The sequence below is a fragment of the Urocitellus parryii genome, chromosome 2 (genome assembly GCF_045843805.1).
Source record: "Urocitellus parryii isolate mUroPar1 chromosome 2, mUroPar1.hap1, whole genome shotgun sequence".
Classification (NCBI taxonomy): domain Eukaryota; kingdom Metazoa; phylum Chordata; class Mammalia; order Rodentia; family Sciuridae; genus Urocitellus; species Urocitellus parryii.
The window spans coordinates 212467312-212485897 of NC_135532.1; the positions used below are offsets into that span (position 1 = coordinate 212467312).

Genomic DNA, 18586 nt, shown 5'->3' on the forward strand with positions numbered 1-18586 from the left:
ATGCTTAAATATTGCTTCCATGCAACATTCATAGCTATCAGTCCATATATTCTATTAAGAGGTAGTGAGAGAGCACTACTTATAGTTCTTTAAAAATCGAATCTAAGTTTGCATTAAAACAAAAGGATCAGATTTTTGTAGTGCCTTGTTGAAAGCCCAGGCTATACACTCTGACAGACTGAAGTTAGAATCTTAGTTTGGTAACCAATGGTCTGACCTTGAAAGCTACTTCACCTCTTTTCCTGTGGTTTCCTTTTCTGGAATGCAGATGATAATGTGAAGTGCTGACCTTGTGGGTTAAAACTAAGTGGGCACTTGAGATCCTGCATGCCTGGAGCTGAGCCGAGGTTCAGTGGATGGTGCTTGGTATCCAAGGGTTAGGAGGGAACAGGATGGGGTTCTGATGATCGGGGTGGGGTTTTTGCACCATTTGTCACTTCATAGTTAAATGGCCCTGGGTGAGCTATCTAGCCCCTCTGAACTGTAGTCTTTACATGTAAATAGCAATACTTACCTTAGGATTGCTGTATTCTATGAATAAATGTGAATGACACAAAAGCACCTGGATTTAGCACATACTTGTTATGTGATAGCTGACATGACAATTGTTAATATTATCTGATGATGTGACCTTTTTAAGATACTGGGAACATAGCCGAGATGTGTCTAAGGCAATGAGATATACACACACATATATATGTGTGTGTATATATTTATATTTACACCATATGTATTTTTTTGTCATATGTTCAAATGAAATGTCAAAGTCCAGCTCTTCCTGGGTCATTCCAGATACTTTCATGGAGTGTGTGTGTGTGTGTGTGTATGTGGTGTGTGGAATCCTTTGCCTTCCACTGGAATTCAGGTAGGCTTCCTATTTTATTTATCATCAGTAGAGGTTTCAACCTCCTTAGTAGAACTCTATGGTTGCCAAGAAGATGAAGTGGAAGGTTCCATGAGAAAAATATCCTGATTTATTGCCCGTATCAGAACACTGGTGAGGACAAGGGGACACTTAATCATGATTTCCGGTTGAGTTCAGAACTGTTCTTGGCCAACTCGACTCCCTGGTCACTCTGCCAATGCAGAAAGAAAGGATGGGAAATGAGCAGGGAAAGGAGGGAGGGAGGACTGGGTGGAAAACCAACTGGCAAACCAGGCGATACCCGCTCACAGATCCGTTTTGGAGTCTCAGTTGACGGAGCAGCCTGTCTAAAAATGAAGAACATCCTCTAATTGGACATTCTGTAGGAAAATCTTCAAAGCAAGTCCCTCTGATGCCCCTGTGGCATGATGGTGAGGGCACTCACCTGCAAAGCCAGTTGGAGTGTCTGTGGATTTATAGATGTTTACCTGTCAGGATGGTTTAATGTTGGTCATTTCATGCCCAAGGCTTATGGGACTTTGAGTTACTGCTTGTAAATATAGGATGTATGTCTCCACTCTGCTGATTTACTGTTCCTATTTTGTCCCGCTTCTTTCCTCCACACTACCATTTTATATATATATATATATGTCTGAAAAGAGTTTCCCTTCATATGCGGGACTAGGCCTGGGACTTGAGTGTGCCTCTTTGAAGTCCCAGGCTCACCGTTTGTTACCTCTTCTCTGTCCCAACAAGTCCCTTTTCCAAGTGCTCTGTTACCTTGTTGATGTTACCTCTAGCCTGGGACAGTTTTGATATTCCTTACCTTTGGATGTCTTTGACCACTTAATTTCTGTTCCCCTCTCACTGCTGTAGGCTGGAGGAATCAGTTAATAGGTGATTTGTTTAAGTAGATTATAACCTGAACTGATTTTTGTCAATGCTCCATTTCGGTAGGTATCCCATCTTTGACCCCTGTGATGTTGGGGAGAATCTGATGGACCCTATGTTTTGGCACTAGTAGATTTCCCATTTATTTAAAAATCACACTGTATGGACAGCAGCCGGGCATACCTTCCCTGAACATTATTTTGACTTTGAAACAGAAGCATAGGTATCTCTTGACCAAGAATTCATTTAGTCTTTCGGGTGAGACAAAGAGTTCAATTAAAGCTATAGTTGCTGAGGTACAGAAAAAAGAAAAAAATGTTGGTCAGATCCACTTTGCCTCCCTCTAACTTTTTTAACTTCTTCCTCCTTCTTTCTGTCCCCCTTCAGCTTTTTTTTTTTCAGGTTAAGAGTGAAAAATTCTGAGCCCTAGATATATCTCCAACCTCATGGGGTCAAGGTAAGTTGTGAATCATCTCTCTTTCCTCCTCTTCTACAATAAACACAAGGCCAAGATCTGAGACTTAAAAGGAAAATAAATCTTAACTGTGAATATCACCTTTCAATCAACACTGACCTCCTCCTTTTCTCATCCTGCATATCTCACCTGAGCAATCTTTTTCTTTTAGCCTCAAGAACTTGCTGAAGAAAGAAATGCTGAATCTAGTTTCCAATTAACTTTGCCATTGATTTCTACATAACTCTGTGTGAGTCACTGTTCTTCAGTGAATGGGATGAAAATCTCAGAGATCAATGCTTGTTCCCAGAGATTCCATTGGCTCAGTTTCCAGATTTTCTCTCACTTCTTCTTCTCTCCTCTGAACTCATGAGCTTACCCTGATTTTCACCCCCAAATAGACAGACACATAGGTACATGCATATGCACCAAATGAAAATATCAGGGAGAAAGGGGACTGTGCACTAAATTTAATAGTTGACATAAAAAGGTCCTCTTCTGCAATTTTGCCTCCTTCAATATATTTTCTAATGAAGTTGCTCATAGCAAGCATTTATATACCTGGAAGGAAAACTCAGTTATGGAGCACAGAGGAAAAAAGGTTATTGGGCTTTAAAATGCTGTAAACCAGATTGAGACACAATATATTTTAGATATTAGAAGTTGATATACTTATTGTCTCACAAATAACTCTAATAATATGTGAAAAGTTAGGGTAATTTTTTTTCAAAAATAAGAGGGAAAATTTAAAAATCAGAAGAAAACATGACAAAGTACAAAACAGAATGCCTTAGGTATACTTTTTAGTGAAGTGAATAAACTTTGCATTTCCCACTCTCCCATGATATATTATCATTCTAGACCACATTTAGTTAATTGGATTAATGGTTTTTATCCATGAATTTTTAATGCTAGCATCCTAAGGTGTTCTTTAGGAGCCATTTTCTTCTACTTGTTGTCAGTATGAATTCTTATTGATTTAAAAACTAACTGTTGATTATCATTAAGTGAAATATCTGTCTTGTATCTTTTATTTCCAATTTTTGTTGTTTTTTCATTCCTGCAAATATTTTCATACTTAAATTTTAAATATAGTGCACAGCCCCCTTTGTCCCTGATATTTGCATTTGGTGCATATTCCAAGATTAAAAATTCTTGCAATCAGTAAAGTATCTTAAAGAAACCATTGGGATTTGATTTTATGAAATATTGAATCAATTCCTATACTTTCCCATTGTTTCCTGGTACAAAGTCACCCCCAATTGCTTCAGTAAGCCCTAGCTCGTCCCCTGCATCTTGCAGTTTTCCTTGGTCTTATTCTTCCTTCCTTCGTGGCCACTTTCTGAATCCCTGACTGTCTGCATTGTGCTTCAAAATCACCTCCATCATCCTGTGGTCTCTTTGCCACTGCTCTGGCTCAAGGGGTGTCTGACGGAGATTTCTGATGGATCTGCATCTTCCTTCCAGTCTTCTTTCCTTCTTTCTTTTCCCCCATCCTCAGCCAGAGTAATTGCTACCTGTCTAGCCCATTGTACCTCCGTGTATTTTAGCTGCACCAAACTCCTTTCCCCTTTAACATTGTGGCCCCATTCTCTCTTATTTCAATGCCTTAAAGCTGCTGTTTGCTTAGATTGTGACACTTGCCTTCCCTATCTTATGTTCCTACTTTACCCATTTATGCCCAATCATCCCACAGACCTTAACCTTGCTGTTCCCTTCTGCAGGAATCCTTTCTAGCTAACGTCCCATGAGCATTCTTCCACATGTTCTTGCAACTTCTGTCTTCCACCAAGGAATTTCCAATGTTGTTTTAAGTAATAAGCCTTGACTTCTCTGTTTTAGAAATAAACTTTGTGAGGCCAGGGACCATGTCAGTCTTTGCTCACCATCGTGTGCCCAGAACACAGACTAGTTCCTTGGAATGTGGCAGATGCTTTTACTTTTGGAATGTATTTTTATTTTTAAATATCCTTTTATAGTATACTCATTAATGTTCTGAATGCCATTGAAACCATATTAATGCAGATTTTAGAACACAAGGATAATGGTTTCTCTTTACTATATGTAATAACTATGGACTTCTTAGAAACCAAAAGTGATTATTTTTAAACTCAGCTGAGAATGACTGTGCATCTTAACAGGGAACAAATCCTTCAAAATAGTGAACTCAACAACCAACCACACAATCAAACACTGTGAATGGAGCAAGTAATTGAGAAGGAACCATAGCTCAAACTTGTTCTGAAAAAAAAGAAAGAAAACTTGTTTTATTATTGTTTAGAAAGCACACACAGCAATTTATTGGAGCAAAAGAGAAAATGCAAAATAAGTGCGCATACAAATTCATTTCAAAAGAACTGGTGTTACTTCCAGAGTACCTATGGGAGTTTTTAAAATTATGCATTTCTTATATCTATATCCATAATCAGTTATGGATTATGCCTATCTCATGTTATCCATTGTCAGAGTTATGGATATAGATATAGGGAAACACATCTCACACTCAGCAGAAATCCTCAAAAATCTGCAGCAAGCATATCCTTTTCCTCCCAGGAAAGTCCTTAAAGTATTTTCTTGGATCACGCCACAGTCTCTTTTCTCTGAGTTCGTCTCTGATGACAAGTAAGGATACTTGTGAAAGAGGATTTCCCCTTAGTTCTTGACTTTTTCTTTAGTTTTTTCTGATTCTTGAGTGAGATTCCCAGTTCTTCCATGATGGCATTGAAAGAGAGACACTAGAGAACATGAAATAAAATAAAGCATCAGTTGAATGACGCTCTCTTCCATGCTGTGTCCACCTGTCTCTTGCCTACGGTTTCATGAACACAAGATATTGGTCTTAAGGCAACCCAGTCACAACTGGCCCATCCCATCACCTCCTCCTCCACCCACCGGCCACCCACCTTTCTACTTAAGGAAACTGAGGCAGCAAGTGAGCTGGGCAAACTTTACAGCTCCTCTCACAAATGCAGCAGAACTACCCAGTTAGAGAAAACTCAAGGCTCTCAACTTACCTTTGCTGAGACACCAAAATAGAGTTAAATTAAGGCATTTCCCCCATTGAGATGATCCAAACATGATAGGTTTATCAAGGCATACGGACACTTCAGTAATGCTATAGAAAATGAACAAACCTTCTCTACACCAAGGCTTTGTTTTTTTCTCCCATGAAACCTTACTTTGTTCCTAAAATAAAATCTAAGTCTTGATGACTTTCCTTTCTGATAAAAAAAAGAAAAAAAAAACAATTTTAAATTGTATATTTTCTCCAAAAAATATAAAAAAAACAGAGATTCTGGCAGTAGCAATGATGTAGCTGTGGTTGAAATGGAAAATAATGTGGTTTGAACTGCACAGCAAAAATGATGACATAATACAAAAGAAAATGGGATTATGATTATAAAATGTTGTACATATGCAGATGATATATATCTACATCAAGATATGTATCTCCATTGCAATTACATTATATATATGCACATGCACATTATATAAATGGCCCAATAAAGCATAATTTGCTGTCATTTCTTCTAGCCAAGATAAGATTTTTGACTGATAAATTCCTGCTTATAGAGATTTCTATAAAGCAGTTTTCTTTTTGATGAGGTTGTTCTTGAAACATCCACTAGCAAGATAAGCCTGCACAGAAGGACAACGACGGCATGGTTCCACTTATACAATGTTTTTAAAATAGTTCAGCTCAAGGAAACAGAAAGTAGAATCGTGGTGGCCAGGGGTTGGAGGAGAAGGAAATGGGGCCAGTCACTATTCAATGGGGATATAGTTTCAGCTATGCAAAATGAGCAAGTTCCAGATATCTGCTGAACAACTTGTGCCTGTAGATAACAACACTCTGTTGTACACTCAGAGTTTGCTAAGAGGGTAGAGCTCAAGTTATAAAAAAAGAATCTAAAAATCAAAGCTTTTGACAGAGAAGATGGTGGAAGGGTAAACATCACTCCTTTGCCACTAACTTGCAACATGAAATTGGGTGACAGTCAGGTGGCAACATGCCAGTGGATAATTGCTCTAGCCTACAAGTGACTTATTGGAAGAAACTGGTGTCCCATTTGCAAAGTCCTGAATATCTAATGTGGTCCTTGATTCAACATGCAACATGAGTTTTTGAACATTTATACTCAATTTTGTCTTAAAAAGAACTTTCTGGAGCTAAGTAGTAGTTTTTAAATTTTTCGACTCTATTTAAAAATGAGATTATAAATATAGGTTTTAGGCATATACTTCTTAAAAACTAGCTGTTTGTATAACTCTTTTTTGTCTCATTTAAGCATGTGTGTATAGGATTTGAACTTCATTTTCGTTTTCCTATGAGAAATGAAAATTCAGGTTGTGCATGCTGATTTTCTTTCAAATGGTAAATTATGACTTTAGGAAATTGAGAGATGTGTCACCTCACACAAAGAAAAAAATTAGCAGAATGTTTTCTATTAATTATACTTTAGGAATGGTATAGCAGACATATAAAAATGAAAAATATTGACTTTTTAACATTATGCCATGTAAAATTTTGTGTTTAAGATCAAATGTGTATTTTGAATTGTCCTTGTGATAGTGTTATATTAGGGTTTTGCAAACTTTGCTAAGAAATTTATTTTAATGAAAGGATTTTTTTCGGGGTGAGGTGTAGGACATTTCTGTTTTTAGAAAGATCATCACAATGAGAGAAAGGATGAAGAAAAGAAAAATTATCAGGGAATTTATCAACATTATTATACTTATACCACACAATGACCTTATAAAGGAGTTATAAGGGGACATATTTATATTATATATATACATTTTATAAGTTAGAGATATTTAGCATCTTACCAAAGATAAAAAGTCTGCATTTGAACGCAGTCCATTTGGACTGCCCCAAACCAATGACTTTCACTGGTAATCATCTACAGATTGATTCTTAAGTCTTCTTATTCTTATTATTAAATCACCCTAGATAACTTTTGTAAATTCTTTTCCCATAAAACATATATTAAGAAATTGCAATCTTTCTGTTTTATTTCATCTCTCAGGTGTTTGAATTTAGACATTTCATTTTATTTGACATCAAAACAACCAAAATGAACCTCTATATGTGGCTTGCTTTTCAGGCACCATGAGGAAAGGATTGATTGAGAACTCTCTTCCCTATTTTAGGAGAGAGATATATGGTTATTCTAACCATATGTTTCAGTTAAGTTAAAAAGAAAATCTTCCCCCATATTTGAGATTGTCTTAAAACACAATAAACATCTTTATTCTTTTGAATAGAGTATTTCTTTCTTCTGGTGTGAGAATGGATAGAATTATAGTTTTATAGGTAGTCTGGTTTCTCCGACTTTGGTCAAAAACAATGATTTCTCTTTGATTCTTACTTTGTCTCAAACTGTCAAAAAGAAAATGGCAAGATGTTGGTGCTGACCTTTCTGCTTCCAAGCTTTTGCTGTAGTCACAAGGAAAGATGACCTTTAAGGTCCCTGCCAGCCTGAGCTCAAATAAACCACTCACTCTTGTATCTATAGGAAATGAAATGGTGAAGGTCATCTCTCAGCCCAGAGTGGCATCTCTCAAGGTGACATGGAAGGGGCTCATGTTCATTAATTACTCTGCCTTTTATAATCTCAGAATTAGAGATATGTATAGCATATAAAGATTGAGTTTCTGCATCAGAATCAAAATTACTATAGCTTTCTAGAGCTTCTATTTTGGGGCTTGGGTTTTTATAAACTTCCTCATACTCACAGAGTCATAGAAACATTATTTTTAAATATGATGGCTTAAATTTCTAGAATCTAATTTTATCAGAAATCATCAAACATAAGGACATTCAGCTAGCTGCCTTACTCTAGAATTAGCGTGATTGGATGTAGAATATCCTAGTAGTATTCTTTGAGGCTTTGCAGCCTGGAAATGTCCCCAGTTTCCTGGTCCTCGGATCTTCTATTTGTCTCTTGCAGATGGTACACACATTTTTAATGGATCTATATGTGGACATTAATAAAAGCTTGTAATTGGTCCTTGGCATCAGAATGCTGGCGTTTAAGGTTTAGCTATACTCATACTAGCTGGGTTTTACTAGATAAGGTGTTTATTTTCTCTTTAACTCAGTTCCCTTACCTATAAAATGGGACAATAGTAGGATCCTTTTCATAGAGCTATTATGAAAATTCAACACACTGATGTATGTGAAATGTTGTCCAATACCTGGCACATCAGAAGTTTTTAAAATAAAATTTTTGCTTTAAAATAAAAATTTTGTTACCACATTGAAAATATTTTAACTCTAGGGCGCTCACAGATTTTTTTTTGGTGGTGGGGAAACAATAAATAGGTTGATGCTTCTTTAATTGGAGCCATTTTATGCCTTTCTATTCAACTGTTCCTTTGGGTTGTTTGTATCAGGGTTTTAGTTAAAACAGATCCTATACACACTTAGAATATAACTTTTCAATGTTTATTCTTACCTTCCCCTCCAATTCATAGCATGTTTCAGTAGTTATGTAGGAAATGTCATTATGACATGAGACAGGGGTGAAAACCAACTACAGTCCCTTGCCATTTAAAACACTCACATGCATATGTGTGAACACATTCATAAAAAATGTCTAGGATGAGAAATCTGAAAGGAGAATCCATTTGCAAATTAATTTATAGTAATATAATATGACACTGCCATTTTTGTTGCTCCTGACAGTATTCAAAGATAAATTATGTGTGTGTGTGTGTGTGTGTGGGGTGTTGTGAGAAAGAGAAAGGGGGAGAGGTGAAGAAACTTCTCTCTTAGAGGAAAGGAAACCAAGAAACAGAAATTAGTCTAGCTGAGACTGCCACAGAAACTTCCTCTAGAACAGCAACTTTCCTGGTTTTGAAAGAAGAAAGATTTGCTTGTGTTTTTTGGTTTTGTGGATGTCATTCCTTTTCTCTGCTTCCTGGGTGCCTGGGTTGTCCCTCATGCGTCCCTTTCCTTCTCTTCTCCTGTCTTTTGATTTCCTTACCTTCCCTGTTTCATAACTGCTGACTTCATCAAAGCTCCTTTGGATTAACCCACAGTATTTGGTTTCTTGGTGCTAGTGTGAGCCTGAAAATAAATTATACAATTTCCTTCTTTTTTCAAATGTTTCCTGGAAGGGGGGTAGGAGGTACCAACAAAGCTGTTTTTATTATTTTGCTCCTAAAATACACTGCTTCAGAAGGAAACGGTCCAGGTTAAGGGAACTTTTTTTTTTTTTTTTTTTTTAAAGTGATAGGAATTGTTCTGATATTAGAATTGATTCGAGTTTTGCTGCATTCAAGGAATTAGACCATTTGAGATTGGCTTTATACTAGTTGAACTGGCATTAGATTGTGTATGTCAGGCTGATTTTTTATTGTAAATTTAGTATCTGTACATTTATTGGTACATATACATGAACACTTAGAAGAACCAACATTTGTTCCAGCAATTTTTTTTGAGTTCTGTCTTAGCCAATATTGTATAGTTTTTCACTTAAATTATTAGGCTCCTTATATTCAAAGACATGTGAAATACTCTGTGACTTATTTAAAAAGTTTTACATTATACATGGAAGAAAAGGATGTTGGTAATATTATTGTCATTTTATAGATATAAAATCTGTCATTGTATGTGTAGACTTGCTACAGCTTAAAAGCAAACTGAGACTTAAAGTCATTTTGTAAAGACAATTTTCAGTAAAATATGGAATATCAAGGTGATATATTTTTGAGAAATAATGGAACTATTATTATTATTACTTTGACCTGGTCAAACCCCTGTCAAAGTTCTTTGGAGGCAATGTTGATAATTTTTTTTAATAAGAAGGACTGTACATTTACATTCTTATCATATATATATATTTTATCCTCAGGCAGAAAACATTTTAAGGAACAGGGTCAGAAGAATCCTAGTTATGTGTTTGTTGCCTTGAGGCTTTGGAAAGTTGGTTACCTATCTGCACAATTTCTATTCTTTTCAGGATGCTTGATGATCGGAAAGCAGGGTCCACTCTTCTATCACCATTAATAATTATGTGAATGTGGTAGAGGAAGATTTCTTGGCATTATTGTATATGCACTATCTGTGTGTGAAGTTTTTGCATTCCAGAACTGAGGATTTGGGCTGCTTTTGTTCTGGTTTTGTCCATTTTCTGAGTTCATTTGAAGGCACAGACCATCTTTCATGTAACCATCCTTGGAATTTTTGAAAAGCAGATCAGAAAGGTTGAATGTTGATCACTGTATTAGTTTCTAGAATAGTGGTTGTTGATCTGTGCCTGAAAATGAGGAAAACTATTCTCATCTCCTGGGTCTACACGGAGAATTTTAGCTTGGAACAAATCTAGATACTGTAATGTAACTGCATAATGTGATCACCAATGCTTATGCTGACTTGTGGCCCCGAGTGCCTCTTTGTCCAGCCAAGTTCCCTGCACTGTTGATGCTTTAAATTGGCTTCTGAAAGCCCTCGTCTTCCCATTCTTTGACTGTATCCCGTAGACTCCACTAGCTCAGTTTTTCTCCTTAGCCCCTTTAACATCGTATTCCACCACCTATATGTCCTTTCTTCTCCCTTATTTCATCTTTGTTCACAGCCATGGAAACTAATGCCAATACCCTTACCTTCTCAGATCCTTCAATAAAGCCTCTCTCTCTGCAGGAATGCATTGCCTAAAATTTCTGTTCTTCTATCTGAGCTCTCAAACCACGAACATTTACCTCTGGGATCTAGAGGTAACCTGATGACATGGGATTCACAAAGATCTTCTTTCTGGCTTATCTTTATTTAAAGGTTGCATTTAGAAAACTTATACTCCTATTAAAATAGATTTTGTGGAATGGCATGCACAATTCACATTATTTTTTTTTTATTTTTTAAAAGAATTTTAAAGAAATGTTGTACATAAGATGAATGCCCAGGGCTCTAAACTGATCTTTCTTTTGGAGAAGGCTATGTAAGTTCATTCTCTTCTAACATTGGGAATAATTTCATGGAAGCCTTTGAGAAGAGGGATTAATACTGAGGCAATGTAACATTTTGATATTAATTCACGTGCTTCTGAATCTTAATCTTTTTTTCCCACTTTTAAAATTATAGCAAGAGCTTTTATATACATTGTCCCCCGGGGTAATGATGCTATAGAAAGAAAAGAGTCAAATTGGCAGCTTTGAGCTCTTAAGTAGACTTCTATGGATCTACAGAAGACAGTGAAGTCTTTGAACTTATTAATTCCAATAGCCAGGTGTGTGAAGATGCTTTGAATTATAAAAAAATTGATATTAAGTATTCAATTTAAGGCCTTTAGGGTTGAAGATGGTGTGTGAAGATAAAAATTGTTTTGTGTCTGCTCTCAAGGAGAAAAGTGCAACCAAGTGATGGAAGAATTTTGCCCTCGCTGCTGGGAATACCAGAGAAGAGCCCCTCACCTGCCATTTGGAGCATGCAGGGTCAAACTTCCATAGAACAGAAGGTATGGGCACCTGAGAACACAGAAAAATTGTGCCCCCTTTATGTCATATGCTTTGAGCACAGGCAGTCACTCAAGCGGGGAAATGTCATTAGGGTCTGTCACCAGGCAGGACAAAGTCTCCCATGGCTTCTGAAGGGCACTCAAGAGCAGCTGAAACTTTTCCTAGGCTCTTGCTAATTAGAGATAAGCTTTTTGAATTAGAACAAATGATTTATTCCATGAAATATCTGGATCCTGCCATTGAAAGCTAGGTTTTCCAAGTTTTTTTGTTTGTGCTACAAATTTGCAAAGATAGCTGAACTCAAGAGCTAAAAGCTTGACTCATCTCTAGGTTGAAAGCAGTTTATATAAAAACTCTGATGCCTGATCATGGGGAGAAAGTGGTGGTGGGGGGGAGCGGGACAAAACAATGGAAATAAATGCAGGCTGCTATTTTCCTTGGGTCTATAGTAGAAACTCAGATTTATTTTTCAGAATACAGACTTACTGTGTGCCTAGTTCCACGTATGTCTCCTTCATGGATTGAATATAATGAGTTCTACAGCTTCAGATAGTTCCCTATGAACATGTCTCATTATTGGTGTTGTGTGTTTTAGACTAATCTATAGGTTTATTGAGATACAAAACAGATCCACTTCTGCAGCCATCACTGTTTGTAATGATTTGCTCATGACAGATGGGATAGGAACCCATCATCCCTCAATGCTGTATGGGCCAGTTGGGACAGTTTTCTATCTAACATGTTGTCCTCCTACCTTGAAGAGCGGGCAATGCAAAGTAATTCTGCTCATCACAATAAGAATTTAGTGAACAAGGGTAATACACAATCATATCAAAATATACAAACAAAAAACTTTTTTATTTTTTTGCTACTTCTGTAACTTTATTTCCTTCCCATTTTCTACTAGATTTCAAAAATGTTATGATTGGAAGACAACTTCACATGTAACCTCTTCATTCTGTCCATGAGGAAACCAAGATTGAAGGGAGTAAAATGATTTGTTCAAAGACATAAAGCCCAGCAGCTGTGTAGGGAGCTGAATTTTCTTGGCTTTTAATTTCCAAGTCACCTATCTATTGGACTACACACATTTTCAAGAGTCTGTTTTATCAAAACACTGTCAATTTAAATGTTGGAAAAGTTATTTCTAAATGGATGGCAAGTGCTTCTTGGCTTGTCTGATAATTAATAAATGTTTGGGTTTGTAGGCAAAGGAAAATCCTTTTTGCACAATTACAAAAATAACCTAGACTTCTGCTCATCACTAAAGAAGTTGATCGGACTACAGAAGAAACGCAGCTGAAGACATAAATAGCTGAAAATGTGCCAAATTTGGGTTGATTACTTCTGAACAGCCCTCTCTTAGTTCTTGTGGCTGCTAAAGACAGAGTGATCAGGGAAGCTGCTTTTTAGAAGCTGAAAATCTGACTATTTGAATATTTTAAGTCTGAGAATGATATTCAGTTGAAAAATTGGACAGAAAGACAATTCTAGTTAAGTTACATTAAGATTTTTTTAGTCATTAGGGGGAAACAGTAACTTCGTTCTGTCACTCAGGTCTTATTATTTTTGTGTTTAGCTGTAAGTACACATTGTGACAAGGATGTACATTGCTGTGTAGTTTGGTCCATTTAACTGTGTTTGGGCTGACAACATCAAAAACTGCATTTTGTGGGGTGGTGGAAACCATCCAGTGAATTACTTATTTTTGCAAATAGAAATTCTTTGAAAATTTAAGAATCTCATTCTCTGTAATATCAGTCTCCGTGGAGAGAATTTTGAAAGTAAAAAAAAAAAAAAATATTTTAATATGCTTGTGCATCTGGACATAAAATTCCATAACTGTAAGAAGCATAATGAGATGGCTCCTAAAGGCAAGTTAAAATTGCAGCATTGAGCCAGAATTTCTCATTATCTATAACAGTTAATTAATAATGCCATTTGGCACAGTTAGATATGCAGAATATAGTACAGAAAGAATGCTTTGCATTGCTTTTGCTTTTAAAGGTTGTTCATGCTCCCCAGAAAACAGACCTTGTACTATAAGGATCACGTGCTTGGACATTAATTGGGATTCATTGTAGTACTGCTTAGCCACAGATGGCTCATATGGATATGATATAATGCTAGCCAAATACAATGAGGTATTTGGAAATCAGCTTCTTTGGATAGTTGCATAATCATACGATCCAGCTAATTTCCTTAAAGGCAAGATCCCTAGCCACTGAAATGTTTCTTAGGTAGTTCCAATTTTGCTAGAAAAACTTTAAAATAATTCAGTTTATAATGCTAATGTAAAACAAATAACACATAAAGCTGTATTTTCCCCTTTTACCAGATTAGGTTAGAGACAGATTATTAGGAAATGAATTAAGCAAGATCATGTGATTCATTGTTACAGATGCATTTGTTCAATCTTATAATACCTCTCTGCTCTCTTCTTGACCTCAAACAATAAACTTCTATTTAACAAAACCTTACCATGACCAGCTAATTCGAAGTAAAATTGCCATATTCAAGATAGCTTTAAAGAAAACTAATGTCTGGTAGTATTTTTAAAAATTTTATTTTAATACAGAAGATTGAAGCTGGGATGCTTTATCACAATAAAATAAATGCTTTTATTTTTTGATACAGGGTCTTGTTACATTGTTGAGGCTGGCCTGAAACTTGTGATCCTCTTGCCTCAGTTTCCCAAGTTGCTGGGATTATAGACATGGGCCACTGCACTGGGATTACTGTTGCATTTAGGTAAAGCAACTCTACTTAGAATTCTTGGGAAAAAACTCAGGTTTGAAAAGCTACTTTAAAACTCCTAGTATTAAAATACTTGTTTTTTTTTCTTTCTTTCTTCTTTTTCTTTTTTTCGTATAGGAAATTGAACCCAGAGGCTCTTCACCACTGACCCACATCCCTAGCCCTTTTCCATATTTTGTTTAGAGACAGGATCTTGCTGAGTTGTTTAGACCCTTGCTAAGTTGCTGAGGCTGGCTTTGAACTAGAGATCCTCCTGACCCAGCCTCCCAAGCTCCTGGTAGTATAGGCATGCGCCACTGAGCAAGGCTAAAAATAATTTTAAGAAAGACTTAATATATATAAAGACCTAATTTGGGAAGAAATTGCTATACTTAAGCCAGTTTTCATGAAAATAATGTATACAATTGATTTCACTAATTACTAATTTTATGCCTTTCAGGCTTTATTTAAAGATTGTAGACGCCTGGCCTACACATATTGAAGAGAAACGTCTGGAGCTAGAACCTATAAACTCTAAATTGTTTCCCTGAATGTTTCTGATTTATGCTTAAGCATGAGAATTAATGATGCAACATAGAGTTTGAAAGTTTTTGTTATAAATTTCACTTGAAATACAATGAATCCTGCAGGGGTCATTGTGGTCTGACTAGTCATTCACATGATAGTATAAACTAGTTGTCTGAGAGGAATGATAAAAGGAGAAAGAAGAAAGTGTAAAGAACCTAAGAAAATATAGAGAGAGCAATTATTGATCTACTTGATAATGTTGAGTAGAGCCAGCTCTATGTTTAATAACTAAATGTGGAGATTATCAAATTGAATATTATGAAATTTTTATCTCAAAAATATGCAATTTCTTCCTGAATTATAAATGTAAAGGATCCATTGAATTTTGAATGCTAAATATGTGTTAAATATATTAGTTGGAGTTAGTGCTTCTACCTTTGGAATCAATACATTAATAAAGGGATGGGGATGTGGCTCAAGCTGTAGCACGCTGGGTTCGATCCTCAGCACCACATACAAATAAAATAAAGATGTTGTGTCCACTGAAAACTGAAAAATAAATATTAAAAAATATTCTCTCTCTCTCTTTTTTAAAAAATACATTAATAAACAGCAGTGATTTATTGAGTTTATTAATCAATTTATTTATTGATTATTGAGCATGCACAAGTTTGTACTCAAATGATTTGTCTGCAACCCTCCTGCATGTTAAAATCAACTGGACATCTAAAAAAACTACTATTATCCTGCCTCAACTCCCAGACTAATTAAATCAGTTTCTAGAAATGAGGTCAAGTGCTTCCACTACGGATTCTCATGTCCATCAATTTGGGTCCTTTTCTTGTGTGTAATGGCCTTACCATTGATTTTGAATACCTACATAGGGAAATTAATCTTTTTTGGTAGTGGGGATTGAATCCAGGGGCGTTTTACCATTGATCTGCATCTCAAGACCTTTTTACTTTTTATTTTGAGACAGAGTTTTGCTAAGTTGATGAGGGCTTCACTAAGTTGCTGAGGCTGGCCTTGAATTTGAAATTCTCCTGCCTCAGTCTCCCATGTTGCTGGGATCACAGGTGTGTGCCATGTACCCATCAGGGAAAGTAAGCTTACAGAGCTTGGATCTGTACATTAGTAAATATGTTTTCTAAATCTGGCTCTGTTTTAAGATTCTTGATACATTTCCCTTCTTGCTCATGTGACCAAAGATAAATACCTAATATTTTAAGTAGGAACCCACATTTATTAACCAATATTTATTAGCAGTACTTTTATAAGCGGTTTCATTTTCTCTGTCATGATATCATTTCATTTAATTCTCATGGTAAATGTGTAAAGCAGATAACATTGCCTTAAGTTTAGGAATTTGAGAAGTTAAACCCTTACTCCAAATAATTGTTATATTGAGTGATTATGATGTGCTACATGCCATGCAAGAGGTTTTACATATTACCACAGAGTGAGATCCATATTATCATACCCAAGTTCCCTAGTGGATCATCTCTAAAACACTGGTCTATCAAGATGCTCTGGGGAAAGATATTCTATGATCTAATAGAAAAGATATTCTGTGATCTATTAGGCTAAGTCAATGCTGAATAGTTTTCTACCTTTCTGGAAATTCATGATCCATGATGGCATATTAAACATGCTGAGATATGCAGTAAAGAAATGTTTAGTGGGATGCTCTATGGGTCACTTAACCATGAACATCTCATTTGAGAAACACTTGACATTGAAAAAAAAAACCCTTTAAAACAACCTTATGTTCTAGAAATGATGTCTCAGTGTTGCATATTAGGAAAATAAGATTCTAAGAAGTTCAGTAACTTACCTACAGTCAATCCACATGTGATCATACTTGAACCTAAGTATGACTAGTTTAAAACATTCTCTCCTGATTCTAATATCTATGACTCTAGGTCAAGGACTCCAATATCTTTTAATAAAGCTGAATTAAAATTGCTGAAAGGATCAAATGTAATGCTCAATTTAAAAACATTTGAAAACCATAGAAGAGTATTATATGTCAGAATCAGGCAGTAAACAGTTAAAACTATTATGCAAATATTAATTTTTGAAAGAGATTATTTCGTTATCGAAATCTCTGAATGAAACTTTTAAATGGGGTCTCTGTAGAAAGGCAAGCACTGTTACTCATCATTATCTGTTTCATCAATCACTTATAAACTTTTTGGCAGTGTTTTTGGTACATTAAATAGTTCTTGGAGAAATACTTCAGGGGTTAGAACAATGTTATGTTTATCCCCACATTTGATTCTATTGATTATGAAAATGTGAATTTTGACCTGAGACAAGTGGTTAAGTTACTTGTATTTCAATAGTGGCAAGTAAACTGTAGTGGGCTTTACAGACACTTTCTTAAAAGTACATTTATTTCAAGGAAGAGGAAACGCTGAGAAGCAATCAGGGCAAGAATCAACTTTTCTGAATGCACTTTGCTGGAAAAATATAGGATTGATTGGAGAGAGATGTGATTCAAAAATTGGAGCCACTTAGAACAGAGCAGGAAAAAGACAATGCAATGTGATGGCACAGGTGGTGTCTCTTCCTCTGAGGAATATATTTTAGAGGATCACCGGATGTGTCAAGAGGTAACTCCCCTAAGGACAACAAAGACCAACCGATCCAATATTGAGGGAAGATGAAAGGCATCTTCAAATCCCCTCCTCACTGTGAAGGAGAAACAAGCCCAGAGGGACCAGCAGACATTCTCTGTCACAACAAATTAAGTATGCAATTGGCTTTCTGTGTCACCAACGTGAGTTAGTGCGGGAATTATTTACAGCACTTTGAATGCAGGTGGAAAATAAATCTATGGAGATCTGTAACTAATGTGTATGGAAATTCTTTCCTCTATTTTCTCCTCTTTGCCCTTCTCTCCAATATGCTTTGAATGAATTAATAATGGTGATGGATCCAAAGCAATGAGTGTGAAGTGGCAATGCTCAGAAAAGATTGCTCCAGGTACAACTGTTGTATCTTGGGTGAATGTGGAGAACGCGGACAGCATCTCATGCAAAGATGTTCATCAATGAGGGTGAGTGAGCAGCTGATACGAGATGTATGAATTAGTTTCCAGCTCAGGACTTGATTTAGATCTTCAAAGAAATGATATACGGGTCTTAAAGACTCTAAAGCTACAGAAGATTGCTAAACTCTATAAGAAAATGCTAAGAGCATGGTGTTACTGCATTTCTGCCAAGGGATTGTTTTTGACCATGTTGCACACCTGCTAGTGACCAACATAGGCAATGCTCTTCCGCATTGACACCAGAGGTTCATGTTCAACCATGATTCTCTGGGTCATGGATTTTTTTTAAAAAATGTTTTCATTAGTACATTATAGTTACACATCATAGTGGGGTTCATTTTGACACATTCATACATGCAAGAAATGTAATCTGTTCCATTTCAATCCCCAGTACTTCCACTTTCCTTCCCCTCCACTCTCCCCCTGCTTCTCTTCCCCCACTCTATTTATTTATTATTTTTTTCCTGATTGGTGCTTTATAGATATACATAAGGGTGAGACTCACTGTGGCATAGTCATATATGTGCATAGTATAATTTGGTCAATTTCATTCTGCAGTTCCTTCTCTTTTCTATCCCTCTTCCCTCCCACTCAA

The 18586-nt window shown here is 36.2% G+C and overlaps 1 protein-coding gene across 8 annotated transcripts in view; it reads right to left on the reverse strand.

Moving 5' to 3' along the window:
* Nucleotides 1–4789: 4789 nt before the first annotated feature.
* The window catches only part of Grik1 (glutamate ionotropic receptor kainate type subunit 1), a 389318-nt gene continuing 375521 nt past the window's right edge, over nt 4790–18586 (reverse strand). For 4 of the 8 annotated variants that reach the window (XM_026396167.1, XM_026396166.2, XM_026396163.2 and 1 more), the window contains one exon: nt 4790–4945. In XM_026396167.1, the coding sequence (XP_026251952.1) occupies nt 4790–4945 (156 nt within the window). Of the gene's footprint in view, nt 4946–5344; nt 5432–18586 lie in introns of all 8 variants that reach the window. The other 4 variants (XM_026396160.1, XM_026396159.1, XM_077795039.1 and 1 more) reach the window with 2 other exon arrangements.